We start from the raw sequence: 14,960 nt of genomic DNA, 5'->3' as shown, positions 1-14,960 counted from the left end.
CCTTGTTCAAAGAATACAGTGGTCTCGGTTACTTACAAGACTTTAATGAAGGATGGAACCTACTAACTCTCCCAATTACTGGAAAGAAAAGCTGGTGCTGGGCAGCCCCCCGCACCACTGACTGATGAACTTCAGCACATCTTGGCACATGGGGCTGTGGGAGGTCTGTGAGCAAACAGAGCAGGAGAGGGACTCAGCAGTACTGGGAAGAACATTCCCAGTAGAAGGAAAACCAGCTCCATCTCAGTGTGAGGAGCAGGCTGTGAGGCCTGCACCTGCCTTCTTGACAGTCCACCCCCCAAACCCACACACACCACCCCAGTGGTTGGTGCTGGTTGGTCTTCAGTGTTCTCCCTGCCCTCATCCCTCAAGCCTTCCTCTCTAACCTTGATAGCCATAAGGAACTTGTTCCAGTTCTTCTTGTTAGCTGCCTTCCCTGGCCGCTTAAATTCAATTTTGTTCCTCAGAATGGGGTATCCTGGGGGTTGGAGGGAGAGAAAAAGATGATTGGAGTGTGAGGGGATTGAGAGGCAATAACAAAGAGCAAGTGAGGGGTAGAAAGTTGGATGTTCTTGTCTTCTGCATCCTTTACTGAATCACAGTGAAACAGTTTCTTGATCCTGCGGTTTCCCCCTCCTTTCCACCCAGCACAGAATATGGTGCTCTAGGGTTCTGTACCTGTAATGAGGCAGGGCAGGGCCCGAACCCCAGTGCTGGCCGCCACCAGGGAAGCCTCGTAGGCCCCACGCTCATCCCGAGGTAGAACCTGCTCCAGCCGCTGGTCCATTGAGACTGTGAGAACCCAGTCTCGAACCTCTTCTCGCTGAGCCTCCTGGGAAGGACAGAGCAGCTTCACACGGTGCAGGGCAAGTGGAGGGTGGTAAGGAAGGGGTTTGCTAAGCTGTCATCCCATGTACCATCTTTCACCCATGAATGAAACTCCTTGCGTTGGCGGCCAATCTCAGCCTTAGCTTTCTCCTCTGCTTCTACTCTCACTGAAGGAATAGTGAGGGCTGGGGCCCCTCCAAAGACATTGCTGTCTGATGCCATGAGAGTGTTGGGAGGACCATCCTTAAGAGTGTCCTCCCTTCCAGTGCAGTCATGCTCGTGAGGCCTCCTGTTTCTGTGCCCTTACCGGGACATGCTGCTTGGCTGGGAGTGGCACCTCAAAGGGAATGTCTGTGTCCTGAAAGTCAGAGTGGTCAAGGGCGTCCAGGGTCCCTTCTTCAATTGCCTGTGGCAGAGCGGGCAGCCATGAGATGGGCACAGCTTGTGACAGGCCAAACCTTGCAACTTCTGGGCACAACTGCCCTACTCACGTCAGTCAGATCCAAAAAGCGGTTGAGGAAGATGAAGGCCATGTTCTCCCAGCCAACTGCCTGCAACAGAGAAATGTTGTCAGTTGCTTTTCCAGGATGCAGGGGCTAGAATCCAGGAAGATGGAGGAAAATGGTATCCTCCACGACATCGGCCCCACACGCAGCTCTGCTCTAACTTGAGCAGCTGGGACAGTCTACCTTCCAACTTTTACTTCCTTCTCTCCTCGGCCCCACCCTTGGTTGGCCCCATTGCTCACCTTGGCAGCAATGCCTGCTTCATAGAAGGCCTTATCTGCAGGTAGTAGTTGGGTGTGGCGCAAGAGTGAAACAGAAAGCCTGGCAGCTACAGTTTCCTGTGAATTAAAGTTAAAGCATTATGATTCTGGCACTATAGTGACTGAGCTACCAGACCAATGATCTTATAACTAAAGCAGCCATAGAATCAGAAGATCAACAATCAATATTAAATTGCTCTGGGTCATGGTCTGAGTTTTTTTCATCTGCACAAGAGAACTGGGCCTAGGTTATTTCCTCCCACCTCTAGAATTCCATCATCCAACTACAGTAACTCAATATAGTACCATAAATAAGCTAAAAGTACATATCTATTATAAGAGGTCAATGCAGAAATCATGGAATTGGAATGTTTGAGCATAAGGAGGCTGGAGCTGTGTGAGCACAGAGCCCTAAGAAGGTCAAAGGGATACAGACAGGAAACCATCTCAGCAAGGGCTAAAGATTTCTTTGAATGGAAGAGAGACTAGAAGTGGGCCAAGCTTGACACTGTCCTGAACTTGCATTCATTCAGCTTCACACATGTGAAGCTGAGTGCCCCTCCCTGCTCCATCTCACCAGCTCTTTGACGCTCTGGGCTGCAGAGCGGGTGGCATAGTAATGAGCAATCAACAGCATGGTCTCGAACTCCTCGTGGGCTGGAGAGTTGGCCTCACTGGACTTCACCAGGTTTTCACACTAGAGTGGGAAGAGCACACAGCCTGGGTCGGGGGTCAGAGGAGTGTCAGGGCCAGAGTGGTCAACAGCCAGCCGTCTGGACAGAGGAAGGTAGAGACTGAGGGTGGGTCAGAGGAGTGCCAAGAGTGGTCAATGGACGGCTGCCTGGAGGAAGGTAGAGCTCGAGGGTGAAGGAGACTGGGTGTGAAGGGAGAGACAAGGGCAGGGCCAGGTGGCCCGAGCAGCCCTCCCACTCTGCTGCCTGCCTGGCTTCCTTACCAGGTTAAAGAGGACGTCCCGGAGGTCAGCCCAGCTGTGATAGGCCTCAGCACTGTTGGTCCCAGGAGAGCTCACCATGTCAGTGAAGATCCTTTTGTAGATGTTGAAGTTCTGGAGGCGGAAGGGGAAGGGGAGCTGAGCGAGAGGAATACAACTGCAAGAGAAAGTCAGGGGAAGTGGGGCTAAAGAGGAAAACTGGGCTGGAAATGGCATGTGGAGGAGCTATGGGATGCTGCTGGAGAAAGTGCTGTTTTTCAGGGAAGAGAAAGAAGGAGGGTAAGAAAACACCCATTTCTTCCTAACTGGTGCTCTGTGGGTGTGGGCAGATGTGTGACTGTGAATGCACAGTCATGGTGTTAACAGCATAACACCCGGAAAGCTGTGATGCTCAGACAGGAGAGGGGTATTCACACTCTGGAGGAAGTTAGTCAGGCCCTCGAGGTGTGTACAGGGCTCAGCTCTGAAAGACTGTTCCCTGTGTTAGCCTTCAGAGGGTAAATCCTCCAGAGAGGCTGTACAGTTCAGAAGAGCCTAGGCGGAGTCTCTGGCCACGATGCTCTCTAACAAAGGAATTCTTTGAGAAGACAGATCCTGAGTTGGGTAAGCAGTTGTCGAGGAGAAGGTAAAAATTTCTTTGGGGAAACATTCACCCTGAGGAGCAGGCTGGTACCTGTGGGTTAGCAGGGGCTCCATGCTGCACGTACAGGGCCAGTGCCTGGGCATAGCCACCCTCCCGGATCAGGTGAGTTGCATACAATGCCACGTATTTGTGCAGAATCTTGTAGTTCTGTTTGAGGGGTGCAGGAAAAGCAGGGGGAGGTTGGGGTCAGACCAGGCTGTGTGGGTGGGGTCGTAACTTGAGTCCCTGGGGGTGGGGTCCTGACTTGAGGCCATGGATTTGTTTAGGAGGCGAAGGGCATGTGCATGCCTGCTCTGACCTGATGTCAGAGCGTGAAGACTGAGCTCTCTGATGCTGATTAGGGATCTTTGGGGTTTGGGCTTTGGAGGAAGAGAGAGAGACACTCTCCGGGACAGGTGGGGAGTCAGAGGAAATACCCAGAGGGGCTGGTGTGGGAGGAAGGGAACAGTACCTGCTTGGTGGCTGTTTCAATGCACTTGTCCCACTGGCCCTGCTCCACATAGAGGTCCAAAGCAGCCACCACGTCCACACCCACTAGCTATGGGCCAGTTAAAAAGCCAGAGTTACACGAGGGAAGAAGAGGGAAAGAGTCTCTGAGCCTCCCTGTGCTCGCCTCCTGCTGCCTCTGCCAGTCTCACCGAGTCCACTTTGCCCTGGCTCTTGAGGAACTGTTTATAACACTGGTCCACATAGTCTTCATACCTGTGAAGGCATGGAGAAAGTTTGCACATCAAAGCCCCAGAAGCACACCCTTCCCATAAGAACTTCCTCCTAGTCTTTACAAAAGGAAGTAAAAGAATTTCTAGTGAGAAGGGGTCATGAGCTTACCGGGGATCTAGCTCCTTAGCTACACGCTTGGCCTTGTTCCATTCCTCACCCTCAATGAAAGCATCGATTGCTTCCTTGATGAGGTCCAGGTTCAGATAGAGCTCTGCAGCCTACACAGGGGAAAATCTGAGACTGGAGATGTCTCTCTCCTCTCCTTCCCTCATCTCCCTTCTGGGAACTCTGGGGAAACAGAAATGCATGCCGAGCCTTCCAGGAGACCCCCGCCCCCCAACCCCGACTTCACACAGCTTCTGCCCATCTCTGTGGAATCTATTTCTGTCAGTTCCAGCATCCTACTTACTGCGCTGGGCTTTCCAATTCCAATCAGCTGGGGTCCCACTGCCCGAACTACTTCCAGACTGCGTGGAGGAGGTAGAAACTTGATGGAGAGTTCAGCTGCCTGAGTGGTTGAGCAGAAGATGGTAGTGGGCAGAGAGACACATACTGCCCAGGGGTCCTCGACCAGCTCTATTTTTGCCTCCAGATGCCAACTTTCTTGCCTTCTCCCTCACCTTCCACCCTCTGGGGCAAATCCTGCCTCATGGTCCATCAGAGCTTTTCCATGACCATCGGAGGACCTATCTGTTCCTCTCAGCTCTTCCTCTTTCAGACACTCACTGCTGCCTGAGAGCACTGCATTTGGTTCTGTCACCTTTCACAAACTGGTTTCTCAAGGTCTTTGTCACAAACAGAATCCTGGTAGCATGGTGTAGGGAAAAAACCCCTAAAGCAGGAGCCCAGGACATTCTGCAACTATTTCTGTTGGGCATTTCTGAGTTTCAGCTTCTTCACCCATCAGAGTGATGGTTGGTCTAGATTTGTACTGCCCAGAACAGCAGCCATGAGTCACATGTGGCTAGTCCTGAGATGTGCTGTAACCTTACATATTTCAAAGACTTAGTATGAAAAAAGGAATGTAGACTACCTTGATAGATTTTTATATTGATTTTGCGTTGAAATATTGATAATAGTTTTGGTATAATAGGTTAAGCAGAATATAATTATTTTCACCTTTTTCTTTACACTTATTTGAGTGTGGCTACTAGAAAATTTTAAAATTACATATATGACTTAGATCTTTGTGACCTGCATTGTATTTCTACTGGACGGTGTTGGTTTAGATGACTTTGGAGACCCCTTTCAACCATAAAACTCAGTAATTCTACAAATCCAACTGTTCCATGAGCTCACTCTGTTTATGCTGTGATGCTGATATCCTCACCAGATATTAACTTCCACAGAGTGGACCTGTTCTTGCCTTTCTTCTTTACCTGCCAAACCCTTCAAGGCTTAAGTGCTCCCACCCAGAAAGCCCACCCTGTGACTAACCTAAAGAAGGTATAGTCATGCACACACCTGGGTTAACAATTCCCTAGAGTAAGGTACAGCAGATGCTTCAGTTCAGTTCAGTTGCTCAGTCATGTCCGACTCTTTGTGACCCCATGGACTGCAGCATGCCAGGCTTCCCTGTCCTTCACCAACTCCCGGAGCTTGCTCAAACTCATATACATTGAGTCAGTGATGCCATCCAACCATCTCATCCTCTGTCATCCCTTTCTCCTCCCGCCTTCAATCTTTCCCAGCATCAGGGTCTTTTCAAATGAGTCAGTTCTTCACATCTGGTGGCCAAAGTATTGGAGTTTCAGCTTCAGCATCAGTCCTTCCAATGAATATTCATGACTGATTTCCTTTAGGATTGACTGCTTGGATCTCCTTGCAGTCCAAGGGACTCTCAAGAGTCTTCTCCAACACCACAGTTCAAAAGCATCAAAGTTCAAAAGCTTTCTTTATAGTCCAACTCTCACATCCATACATGACTACTAGGAAAACCACAGCTTTGACTAGATGGACCTTTGTTGGCAAAGTAATGTCTCTGCTTTTTAATATCCTGTCTAGGTTGGTCACAGCTTTTCTTCTAAGGAGCAAGCATCTTTTAATTTCATGGCTGCAGTGATTTTGGAGCCCCCCAAAATAAAGTCTGTCACTGTTTCCATTGTTTCCCCATATATTTGCCATGAAGTGATGGGACCGGAAGCCATGATCTTAGTTTTCTGAATGTTGAGTGTTAGCCACCTTTTTCACTCTCTTCTTTCACTTTCATCAAGAGGATGTTTAGTTCTTATTCGCTTTCTGCCATAAGGGTGGTGTCATCTGTATATCTGAGGTTATTGATATTTCTCCCAGCAATCTTAATTCCAGCTTGCAGATGCTTAATACCTGATAAAACTTGCTAAACTCTCAAAACCAACCTCAGTCTTTCTACTTCCTTCCCCTCTAACTTCAAGGGGCTATTCAATGACAAGGCCTCACAACCTTTGGGAAATTCTGCAGGGGCATCTGCACAGAAACATTTTATTCAGGGACTGATCAGTCTCAACCCTTCATTACTTCTAATACCCTATTTCCCTGCGCCTGAGGCACATCATTAATATATACATGTATCCCCATCACAAAGACCCTAAGAATCCATCTTAGAATTGATGAAACATACTAGCTTGGCTTAATCTGCCAGAGGCTTTTTTTCAGGAGCTACTGAGTGGAGGAGGGGCCTCTGCTTTTCTCACGGCCTCCATCTGGCCCAGTTTCAGGGTCTGGATTTGCCCTTCCAACTCTGGCCCTAGGCCTACTCTTCCCTCACAAGGCCTCCCTGACCCCTCCAGGCCACGGAGATCTCGCCCTTCTCTGAACTCTACTTGAACTTCACTAGTTAACTTCTGTCTTCACTAACTTGCAGTATTAAGCAACTGATCCACGTGTTAGTCTACCTTCCCCCAATTGCTGTCTCTCCGGTTCTGTCTTACATCCCTTTTTATAGCCTTCATAGATTCTGGTCTAGCATCCATCAGGAACTCAGCATACACCTGCTACCTGACTGAAAACAAAGAATGTCTGAGAAGGAATGCTGGGTGTGAACGGAGGCGGGGAGCAGAGCCCAGCGGGTGTGGCACCTCACCTTCAGCCAGCACTTCTCCACCAGGCTGCTGCTTCCTGCGTCCCGCACTTTGAGGTAGCAGTCGACTGCACGGCTGTACTCTCCAGCCTGTTCCCACTGTCGAGCCTGTTCCACCAGACCCTCCATGCCCCTGTGTGGACGAGAGCCCTTGTGACCAGGACAGGGGAAGGGGCAGTGTGGCTGAGCCTGTGTGCACCTTCTGACCCACCCCCAGTCCTGCCAACATTTCCTGGTCCCCTGGCTTCATACCTGGCCCCCTTCTTGGTAGCTTCCCGCTCGTACTCTTCCTGCAGTGCCTCCAGCTGGCTGGGCACGTAGTCCTTGCAAATCCGCAGAGCATCACTCCATAGTCCAGCCTCCTGCTCAGATTTCCAGGTATCAGGATGGTATGACAGCTTCCCACTGCACACAGGCCCACCACTATAGCCCACTGGTCCCTGGGTCCCTGGACCTCTTTTCCTCCTTCTCTCTGCTCCTCCCCCTTCCCCAGGGTTAACCTTCTCAAAACCAGGGTTCAGTGTAGTGCACTATGGGCTCTCCTACCTCTCACCCTTCCTCATGGGATTCCTCCCCTGAATCTGCTGCCCCACCTTATAGTAATTGAGGGCCAGGCCTGGTCTCTGGGCCCGAAGCAGCAGCCCTTCTGCTTTCTGGAAGTCCTTCTCCTCCAAGGCCCCCCGAGCCTGCCCCACGAGCACCTCGGCGACACTGTCAGGGTCATGGGCCTCGGCCACACGCTGAGCTGCCTCCCAGTCCTGGTTATGGACAAACCTGTTCCCAGATGAGGACAGAGAGAAGGCTGAGTACAGGACTGAAGCCTCAATGATGAGAGGCAAACCACCGTGTCACTGAGAGGGGGTAAGAGTTATTGGTACTAGGTTTAGATGAAGGTGAAAATGACAATGAGAGGTCCTGGGGCTGAGTCTGGGAGGACAGGATTAGGGGATTTGTGGGGTAACTCACATGAGGACTGCTTCCTTGGGTTTACCGGCCTTGATAAATTCAGCTTCAGCCTCTTCAAATTTTCCCTAGAGGGAGAGGGAAACAGCCATACACGATGCGGAAGAGACTGGCACCCCAGGCAGCCGTGAGACAGGAGGTCTGAATGCCTGGCAGCAGTGGACCAGGGCATGGGAAGGAGGGCTCTGTGGTCAGAGTCAAAAGTATTGGGGAAGAACCACATCTATACCTCATCCTCCAGGTACATAGCGTATCGGAGATGGATCTCAGGGGTTTTGTGCTTGAGGGCCAGCCGAGAGAGTTCAAAAGCAAATTCAAAGGAGCTGAAATGGGAGGTGCAAACAAGGTTTGTCTACACTATATTTCCTTTTATAAAAGAAGACAAACAGAGGGCAAGGATTGAGGGGAAGAAAAGGGACAGATTTTTAAAAATCAACAAAATGATAAGAGAAGCACAGAGAGCACGATACCAAAAGGCAAGAAGGAACCCTGGTGCTTCCACCGCCTCCCACAGAGCCACATCTGCACTAGCAGGAAGATAAGCTTCTGGAAACAAGTAAAACCACCCATAGCAATTTGACTCATTGCAGGATTCCTACTGGTGTTCTTAACATTTGCTTAAGAAAACCTCGCTTTTGGGCAGAAGTCTTGAATAGATGTTTTCCAAAAGAGGATATACAGATGGCTAACATGAAAAGATGCTTAACAGCAATAATCATCAGAGAAATGCGAGTCAAAACCACAAGGAGAAGACAACTCACATCTGTCAGAATGGCTAGCATCAAAAAAGATCTACAAATAACAAATACTGGTGAGGATGTGTAGAGAAGGGAACCCTTATGAAATGTTGGTGGGAATGTAATTTGGTGTAGCCGCTATGGAAAACAATATGGAGGTTCCTCAAAACACTGAAAAACAGAACTACCATAAGATCCAACAATTATACTCCTGGGTATATAGCTGAAGAAAACAAAAACACTAAAGATACAGGAACCCCAATGTTCATAGTAGCATTATTTACAATAGCCAAGATATGGAAGCAACCAAGTGTCCATCAACAGATAAATTAATAAAGAAGATGTCACACACACACACACACACACACACACACACACACACACACATGAATATTACTCAGTCATAAAAAATGAAAATTTGCCATTTCCAACAACATGGATGGACCAGAAAGGTATTATGCTTAGTAAAATAAGTCAGATAAAGACAAATACTATAGGTTATTACTTATATATGAAATCTAAAAAACGAAACAAACAAATGAATATAACAAAACAGAAACAGACTCACAGATATGGAGAACAAACCAGTAGTTATCAGTGAGGAGAGGAAAAGGGGGAAGGGTAAGACAGGGATAGGAGATTAAGAAGTACAAACTACTTGGTATAAATAAACTACAAGGATACATTACACAGCACAGGGAATACAGCCAATGTTTTATAATAACCTTAAATGGAGTATAATCTATAAAAAATATTGAATCACCATGTGGGACACCTGAAACAAATATTGTAAATCAACTACACTTCAAAAAATTAATAATTTAACTTAATTTAAAAAAAGAAAAGCTCATTTTGCATTTAATGGAATCACATTTCCATTGTGTGTGTGTGTGCTTAGTTGCTCACTCATGTTCAGCTCTTTCTGACCCTTTAGACTGTAGCCCACCAGGCTCCTCTATCCATGGGATTCTCCAGGCGAGAATACTAGAGTAGGTTGCCATTTCCTTCTCCAGGGGAATCTTCCCAACTCAGGGATCAAGACCAAGTCTCCTGTATTGCAGGTAGATTCTTTACCATTTGAGCCACTGGAGAGACCCACACTTTACTCACATCACACATTACTCAGCAGTAAATTACTGGCTTAGAGCATTTTAGCTTTCAAAATTATTCTCTTTCCTCGTTTCTCCTTAGAACAGCCAAAAATTAAACACCCTTCTGAGCCCCCAGGGGAACAGGAGCAGAATTACTAATTCATTCTTGCCTCTCTATGAAGCTCTTCCAAGGATCTCTCCTTACCACATTTCTTCACTCTTGCTTCAGCCTCTAGAAATGCTTTTCAGTTATACATCAATTTTCTTTCTCTATATAGAGGCTGTCTGGGATGGGGCCCCCAGAGAGAAGGCTTGGGGCCTCACCAGTTGTCAGCAGCATGGTCAATAGCAGCTTCCAGGAGTCCCAGCTTATTGAGCAGTCTAACGGCAGCCTCTCCTCCTAGGCTCTTGGCCCACAGATAGGCCACGTGTTTGTGGGCATTAGCTCCTCCATGAGCCTTGGCCACCTGAAAAGCAAAGCCCCGTGGCAACCCTCCAACACAGGGGTACAAGGCTGCTCCCTTGTCATCTCTGACTTGACCTCAGCTTGGAAAAGGATCAGGTACCTCTCCAGAGCAGTAGGAAGAGGGCTAAATTTCAGCCCTATTAACCTGATTAGGGTCCAAGGATGGATTTCAGGTCGTTCACAAACCATTAAAATTGTATGTGAAATTGTGTGTGTAGGTGTGGACTTTTTTCAAAGACACCCACGACCAGTTTAAAATTAGACAGTTACTTGAGCGTGGGAAAGCAGGATGGAAGGACCCTGTGCATCCCTACCTAGTAAGGGTAGACCTTACCCGGTAAGCCTCTTCCCAAAGCCCACTGGACCGGTACATGTTCACTGTCGCCTTCCACTCCTGGGCCTCAAGGTAGTGATACTCAGCCTCCTGGAGTCGGCCCTCAGCCTCCAGCTCCTGGGGAGGGAGAGGCAAGTCAGGATGGGGAGAGGGGCAGATGGAGCCTCTTTGGGGGAAAGATGGGCAGAAGCAGGAGAAGAGCTCACCTTGCCCAGATGCAGGTGTGTGTCGCTGAGGAGATCTGGGTGGTGCTTCCCTACTAAGCGGATCATATCATCATACAACTTATGCTTTTTGAACATGCTGATGGCAAGATCAGGCTCTTCCACAGTCACATATAGCCTGGGAACAGGAGAAACACCTGTGGCCTCCTAGACCCAGATTCCTGCTGTGAGAGTCATTCCTAAGGGATTCCGTCCCTGTCTTCTGGGCAGAGGGCACGTATCTGCAGACCCCAGCCCTCAAGCCCCATATCCCGCTACACCTCCCCTGGGGCCACGGCTCACCTTTCAGCCTCTCGGTACTTGCCCTGCTTCTCCATCTCCTGAGCCTGAGTGATGTATAGCACCGAGACATCTTCTGGTCTCATGCACTTCATGGCCAGCTGTGCAGACACACAGGGTCAGGGCAGCCTCAGGCACTAATTCCCAAGGGAAGCAGAGGGCAACACAGAGTGGACAGGGAAGTGGAAGTGGGGTTTCTTCAAGGAAGCTTGTTTTCACAGGAACTCTGAACTTTCCCAATAAGCACAGGAGTTCGGTTACTGCCACTCTCCGACTCAGCTCAGGGATCCCAAGTCCATAAAGAACAGAATAACTACATTCTGCTAAGGCAGGAGGGTCAGAGATGCCCTGTGCTGGGTGGGGGCACCTGATCCCACTAATATACTCCTACTGCACCCACTGGGCTCTAGGAGCACAAATGAGAACAGCTACCAGTGTGGCTAGAGCTTCAACAGAGGTATTTCAGATTCCCAGCTCCCAAGGCCATCTGCTCTCCTCAGAATCGCAGGTTTGGGAACTAGAGCCTCTCATGATCCTTGCCTTTCCTTTTGGCTAAGCATCAGTTACCCAGACCGTACTCTGGTACTCTTCTTTGGCTTGCAGGGAGCCCAGTGATGTGGGGAGATTGGCGACTAGGGGAAGGGACAACACAACCATGAAGGTGGCATTCTCCTCTCATGAATGTCACCCGTTGCCCACCTTGTGGGCTTGCTCCCAGCGGCCAGCCTGGGTGTACATGTCTATGGCGTCTTTCGTCCGGTCTCCCTTAGCGTAGAGCTCTTCCGCAATCTGCAGGTGAGACAGGAAGAGGCAAAAGGTCAGAGTGACAGAGTGAAAGCAGCCTGGAGGAGGAAAGAGCAAACCTCAGCTGGGAGGGAGCAGAGCCTGGGACTCCATTAGCGTCCAGTCACAGAGAAGACAAGGTGACTGTAGGTGTCTCAGGCTTTCTTCTGTTTCGATAAAAGACCAGCCCCAAACAGTATGAGGACAATACAGTGGGAATTTAAGATTACTTTGCCAACAAAGGTCTGTCTAGTCAAAACTATGGTTTTTCCAAGAGTCATGTACGGATGTGAGAGTGGGACTATAAAGAAAGCTTTTGAACTTTCTTTGATGCTTTTCAACCGTGATGTTGGAGAATACTCTTGAGAGTCCCTTGGACTGCAAGCAGATCCAAGCAGTCAATCCTAAAGGAAATCAGTTGTGAATATTCATTAGAAGGACTGATGCTGAAACTCCAATACTCTGGCCACCTGATGCAAAGAACCGACTCATTGGAAAAGACCCTGATGCTAGGAAAGATTGAAGGCAGGAGGAGAAGGAGATGAGATGGTTGGATGGCATCACCGACTTAGTGGACATGAGTCTGAGTAAACTCTGGGAGTTGGTGATGGACAGGGAGGCCTGGCATGCTGCAATCCGTGAGGTGGCAAAGAGTTGGACACGACTGAGCGGCTGAACTGAACTTAAGATGGCCTCACGTTTTTGCAGTCCATGATGATTCTATACTGTAAATATGTTGGTGATACTCTTTTAATTTTAAAAAATTTTATTGAGGTATAGTTAATTTACAATGTTAACTTCTGCTTCAGTTTTATATATATATATATATACACACACACACACACACACACATATATATATATATTCTTTTCCATTATGGTTTATTACAGGATATTGAATATAGTTCCCTGTGCTATACAACAGGACCTAGTTTATCCAATCTATACATAATAGTTTGCATCTGCTAATGTTGAAGTTATTCTTGAAGCATCTCTCATGCTAGAGACCTGCTTTATATGTCTGGGAGAGGGTTCTGTGTCATGTCAGAATGAAATGGTGGTATGTCTCATTTAGGGTGGTGACACTGTTGGGCCCCAGTAAGAAGGATCTAGTGAGGTGGTCCCCACTCCTTCTTCTGGGTTCTCTCCTCGTCCTCCTGTGCTATACTGCTTCATGCTGCAGAAAGGGGCTGTCCCTCACCTCATACTCCTGCAGAGATGCGTAGTGTTGGGCCACGCGAGGATAGTATTTGGATGCAGTGTTCTGGTCCTGCAGATCTAATATATAAATTGCCTTCTTCCACTGGCGGGCACCCAGGGCAGCCTCAATTGCCTTAATGGAGCACCTGGCGTAGTTGGTGTATGAGGAAAGAGGAAAATGGATGGAGGTAGAGATACCTCAAGCATACTCCAACCCACATTCGGAGATTTCCCTTGTTTTAGTGAGGACTTGCTGCCCTTGCCTGTCCCATCACCTCTCACCTCATGTCCAAATGCCCTCTGCACCCCTGGACCACCACACCTGGCTTCGATGTAATGATTAATGGCCGCATCGAGCTGCTTCTGCTGCACCAGGTGGTCCCCCCATGCCTCTTCTAATCTCACCACTTCCACTGGGAATGCCAACCGAGCCAGCTCCACCGCTGCCGGAGACAGAGAGGGCACTCAGTGCAGGCTTCAGGCACTGTGAGGCAGAGAAGTGAGGCGTGGAGTACAAGGGAGGGGGATCCCTGAAGCCAGGTGTCGGGGAATGTTAGGGCAGGAGTCAGGGGACTGTTAGGGCAGGAGTCCACAACACTGTCGACTGGCCAGTACCTTTCATGAATGCGCTGCCTTTACAGTAGCACTCCAGGGCCCGCTGTGGATTTCGAATCTTCTCAAAGAGATCACCTGCCTGTTAACATATCCCATGTTACTTCAAAGATACCCCTACTACACAAAAATCAACTGTCAGCCCCGCAAGGTAGGGGATTCAGCCAGCGGTCAGGGAGGGCTGTGCACTCCAAGACACCGCTGGGTAGGAGAGGGCACTGAGCCCTGGGGGCTAAGGGATGGGAACTGGAAGCCAGGGTACCCGTTCATACAGCTCGCCCTTGATCAGGGCAGCGGTGATGTGCTCCACCAGCTCCGTGTTGGCCAGCAGTTCCTCTCGGTTCAACACCAGCCGAGCAGCCTTGGCAGGGAGCCCAGCTTTGAGGTAGAGGCTGATGGCTGCTAGCCCATCCCCTTGGCTCTCCTGAAGTTCGCCTGCCCGCTCCTCTTGCTGTGTGTCCATCAGCCACTGGTAGTAACCCCGGCGCAGCTTCTCTAGGGCCGGGTGCCCCTGACGTTCAGCAGAAGAGAACCAGGAGTCATGCCCCTCCTTCCTGCCCCGCTGCTTCCCATCATGTCCAATCCCACTGTAACAGCCGAAATCCTCCCAGTCACCAGCGGCCCAACTCCCTGCACTGTGAGGTGCAACCCCAACACTGTTCCAGCTCCTGCAGCCTCCTTGACAAGAAGGGGTTTCTGATACTGGTGGGCCCTAGTTCTGAACAACTGTGGGGAAGACAGAACCAGTACCTTGGCCTCAGCCACAGCGATACATTCATCCCAGCGGTGTAGCTCCTGGTACATGTCCATGGCCTCTTCAACGGCATTCTAGGGGAGGCCGGGCAGAGGGAGGAGGGATACCAGGAAGACACGAGGATCAGAAATTAGCAAGCTCTCCTCAGCCTGGCTGAGATGCCAGCCTGTGTGGGTTGAAAGCTTCATCCTTAGTATGAAACTAAAAGAAGCTTAAGCTTCAGGGCACCTTATTTGCACAGGCTCCTTCCAAATCAACTTTTCTTAAAGAGGGCTTCTCAAACTGAATAAGCTTTGGGCCTCACCAAATCGGGATCTATCTCCATGCACAAGAATTGTGGAGAACAAAAGGAGATGGTAGACTTTCTATGAAGTAAAGAAGTGATTGTCAGAATGAACCCAGAGGAGGAAATTATGGAGCACTGAAATTCACTGTATAAACCTTTTTAAAGTTTCTCTCCAGGCCTGATAGCCCAGCTGACCAGCGCTCATTCTTCCTCTGAGTTTGCCTCACTTTTTTCCTCTCTGATCCCCTCTTCCATCCAGCTCCTC

The 14,960-nt window shown here is 49.2% G+C and overlaps 1 protein-coding gene across 1 annotated transcript in view; it reads right to left on the bottom strand.

Annotated features, from left to right (window-relative positions):
• Positions 1-51: 51 nt before the first annotated feature.
• The window catches only part of IFT172 (intraflagellar transport 172), a 36,992-nt gene continuing 22,083 nt past the window's right edge, over positions 52-14,960 (bottom strand). The window contains exons 21-48 of the mRNA XM_052647756.1: positions 14,406-14,483; positions 13,918-14,166; positions 13,659-13,737; positions 13,366-13,486; positions 13,045-13,189; positions 11,761-11,850; positions 11,065-11,162; positions 10,765-10,900; positions 10,559-10,675; positions 10,083-10,225; positions 8,160-8,253; positions 7,934-7,998; positions 7,561-7,741; positions 7,220-7,329; positions 6,971-7,100; positions 4,319-4,417; positions 4,018-4,127; positions 3,828-3,891; positions 3,641-3,727; positions 3,220-3,336; positions 2,550-2,660; positions 2,172-2,291; positions 1,577-1,672; positions 1,320-1,379; positions 1,136-1,234; positions 679-832; positions 387-478; positions 52-165 (exon numbers count right to left, since the gene is read on the bottom strand). Of these exons, the coding sequence (XP_052503716.1) occupies positions 76-165; positions 387-478; positions 679-832; positions 1,136-1,234; positions 1,320-1,379; positions 1,577-1,672; positions 2,172-2,291; positions 2,550-2,660; positions 3,220-3,336; positions 3,641-3,727; positions 3,828-3,891; positions 4,018-4,127; positions 4,319-4,417; positions 6,971-7,100; positions 7,220-7,329; positions 7,561-7,741; positions 7,934-7,998; positions 8,160-8,253; positions 10,083-10,225; positions 10,559-10,675; positions 10,765-10,900; positions 11,065-11,162; positions 11,761-11,850; positions 13,045-13,189; positions 13,366-13,486; positions 13,659-13,737; positions 13,918-14,166; positions 14,406-14,483 (3,135 nt within the window). The 3' untranslated portion in view covers positions 52-75. The remainder of the gene's footprint in view (positions 166-386; positions 479-678; positions 833-1,135; positions 1,235-1,319; positions 1,380-1,576; positions 1,673-2,171; positions 2,292-2,549; positions 2,661-3,219; positions 3,337-3,640; positions 3,728-3,827; positions 3,892-4,017; positions 4,128-4,318; positions 4,418-6,970; positions 7,101-7,219; positions 7,330-7,560; positions 7,742-7,933; positions 7,999-8,159; positions 8,254-10,082; positions 10,226-10,558; positions 10,676-10,764; positions 10,901-11,064; positions 11,163-11,760; positions 11,851-13,044; positions 13,190-13,365; positions 13,487-13,658; positions 13,738-13,917; positions 14,167-14,405; positions 14,484-14,960) is intronic.

Source organism: Budorcas taxicolor, chromosome 11, assembly GCF_023091745.1.
Source record: "Budorcas taxicolor isolate Tak-1 chromosome 11, Takin1.1, whole genome shotgun sequence".
NCBI classification, from domain to species: domain Eukaryota; kingdom Metazoa; phylum Chordata; class Mammalia; order Artiodactyla; family Bovidae; genus Budorcas; species Budorcas taxicolor.
The sequence above is the reverse complement of the archived record's forward strand: the minus strand, read 5'-3'. Positions and strand labels throughout refer to the sequence as shown.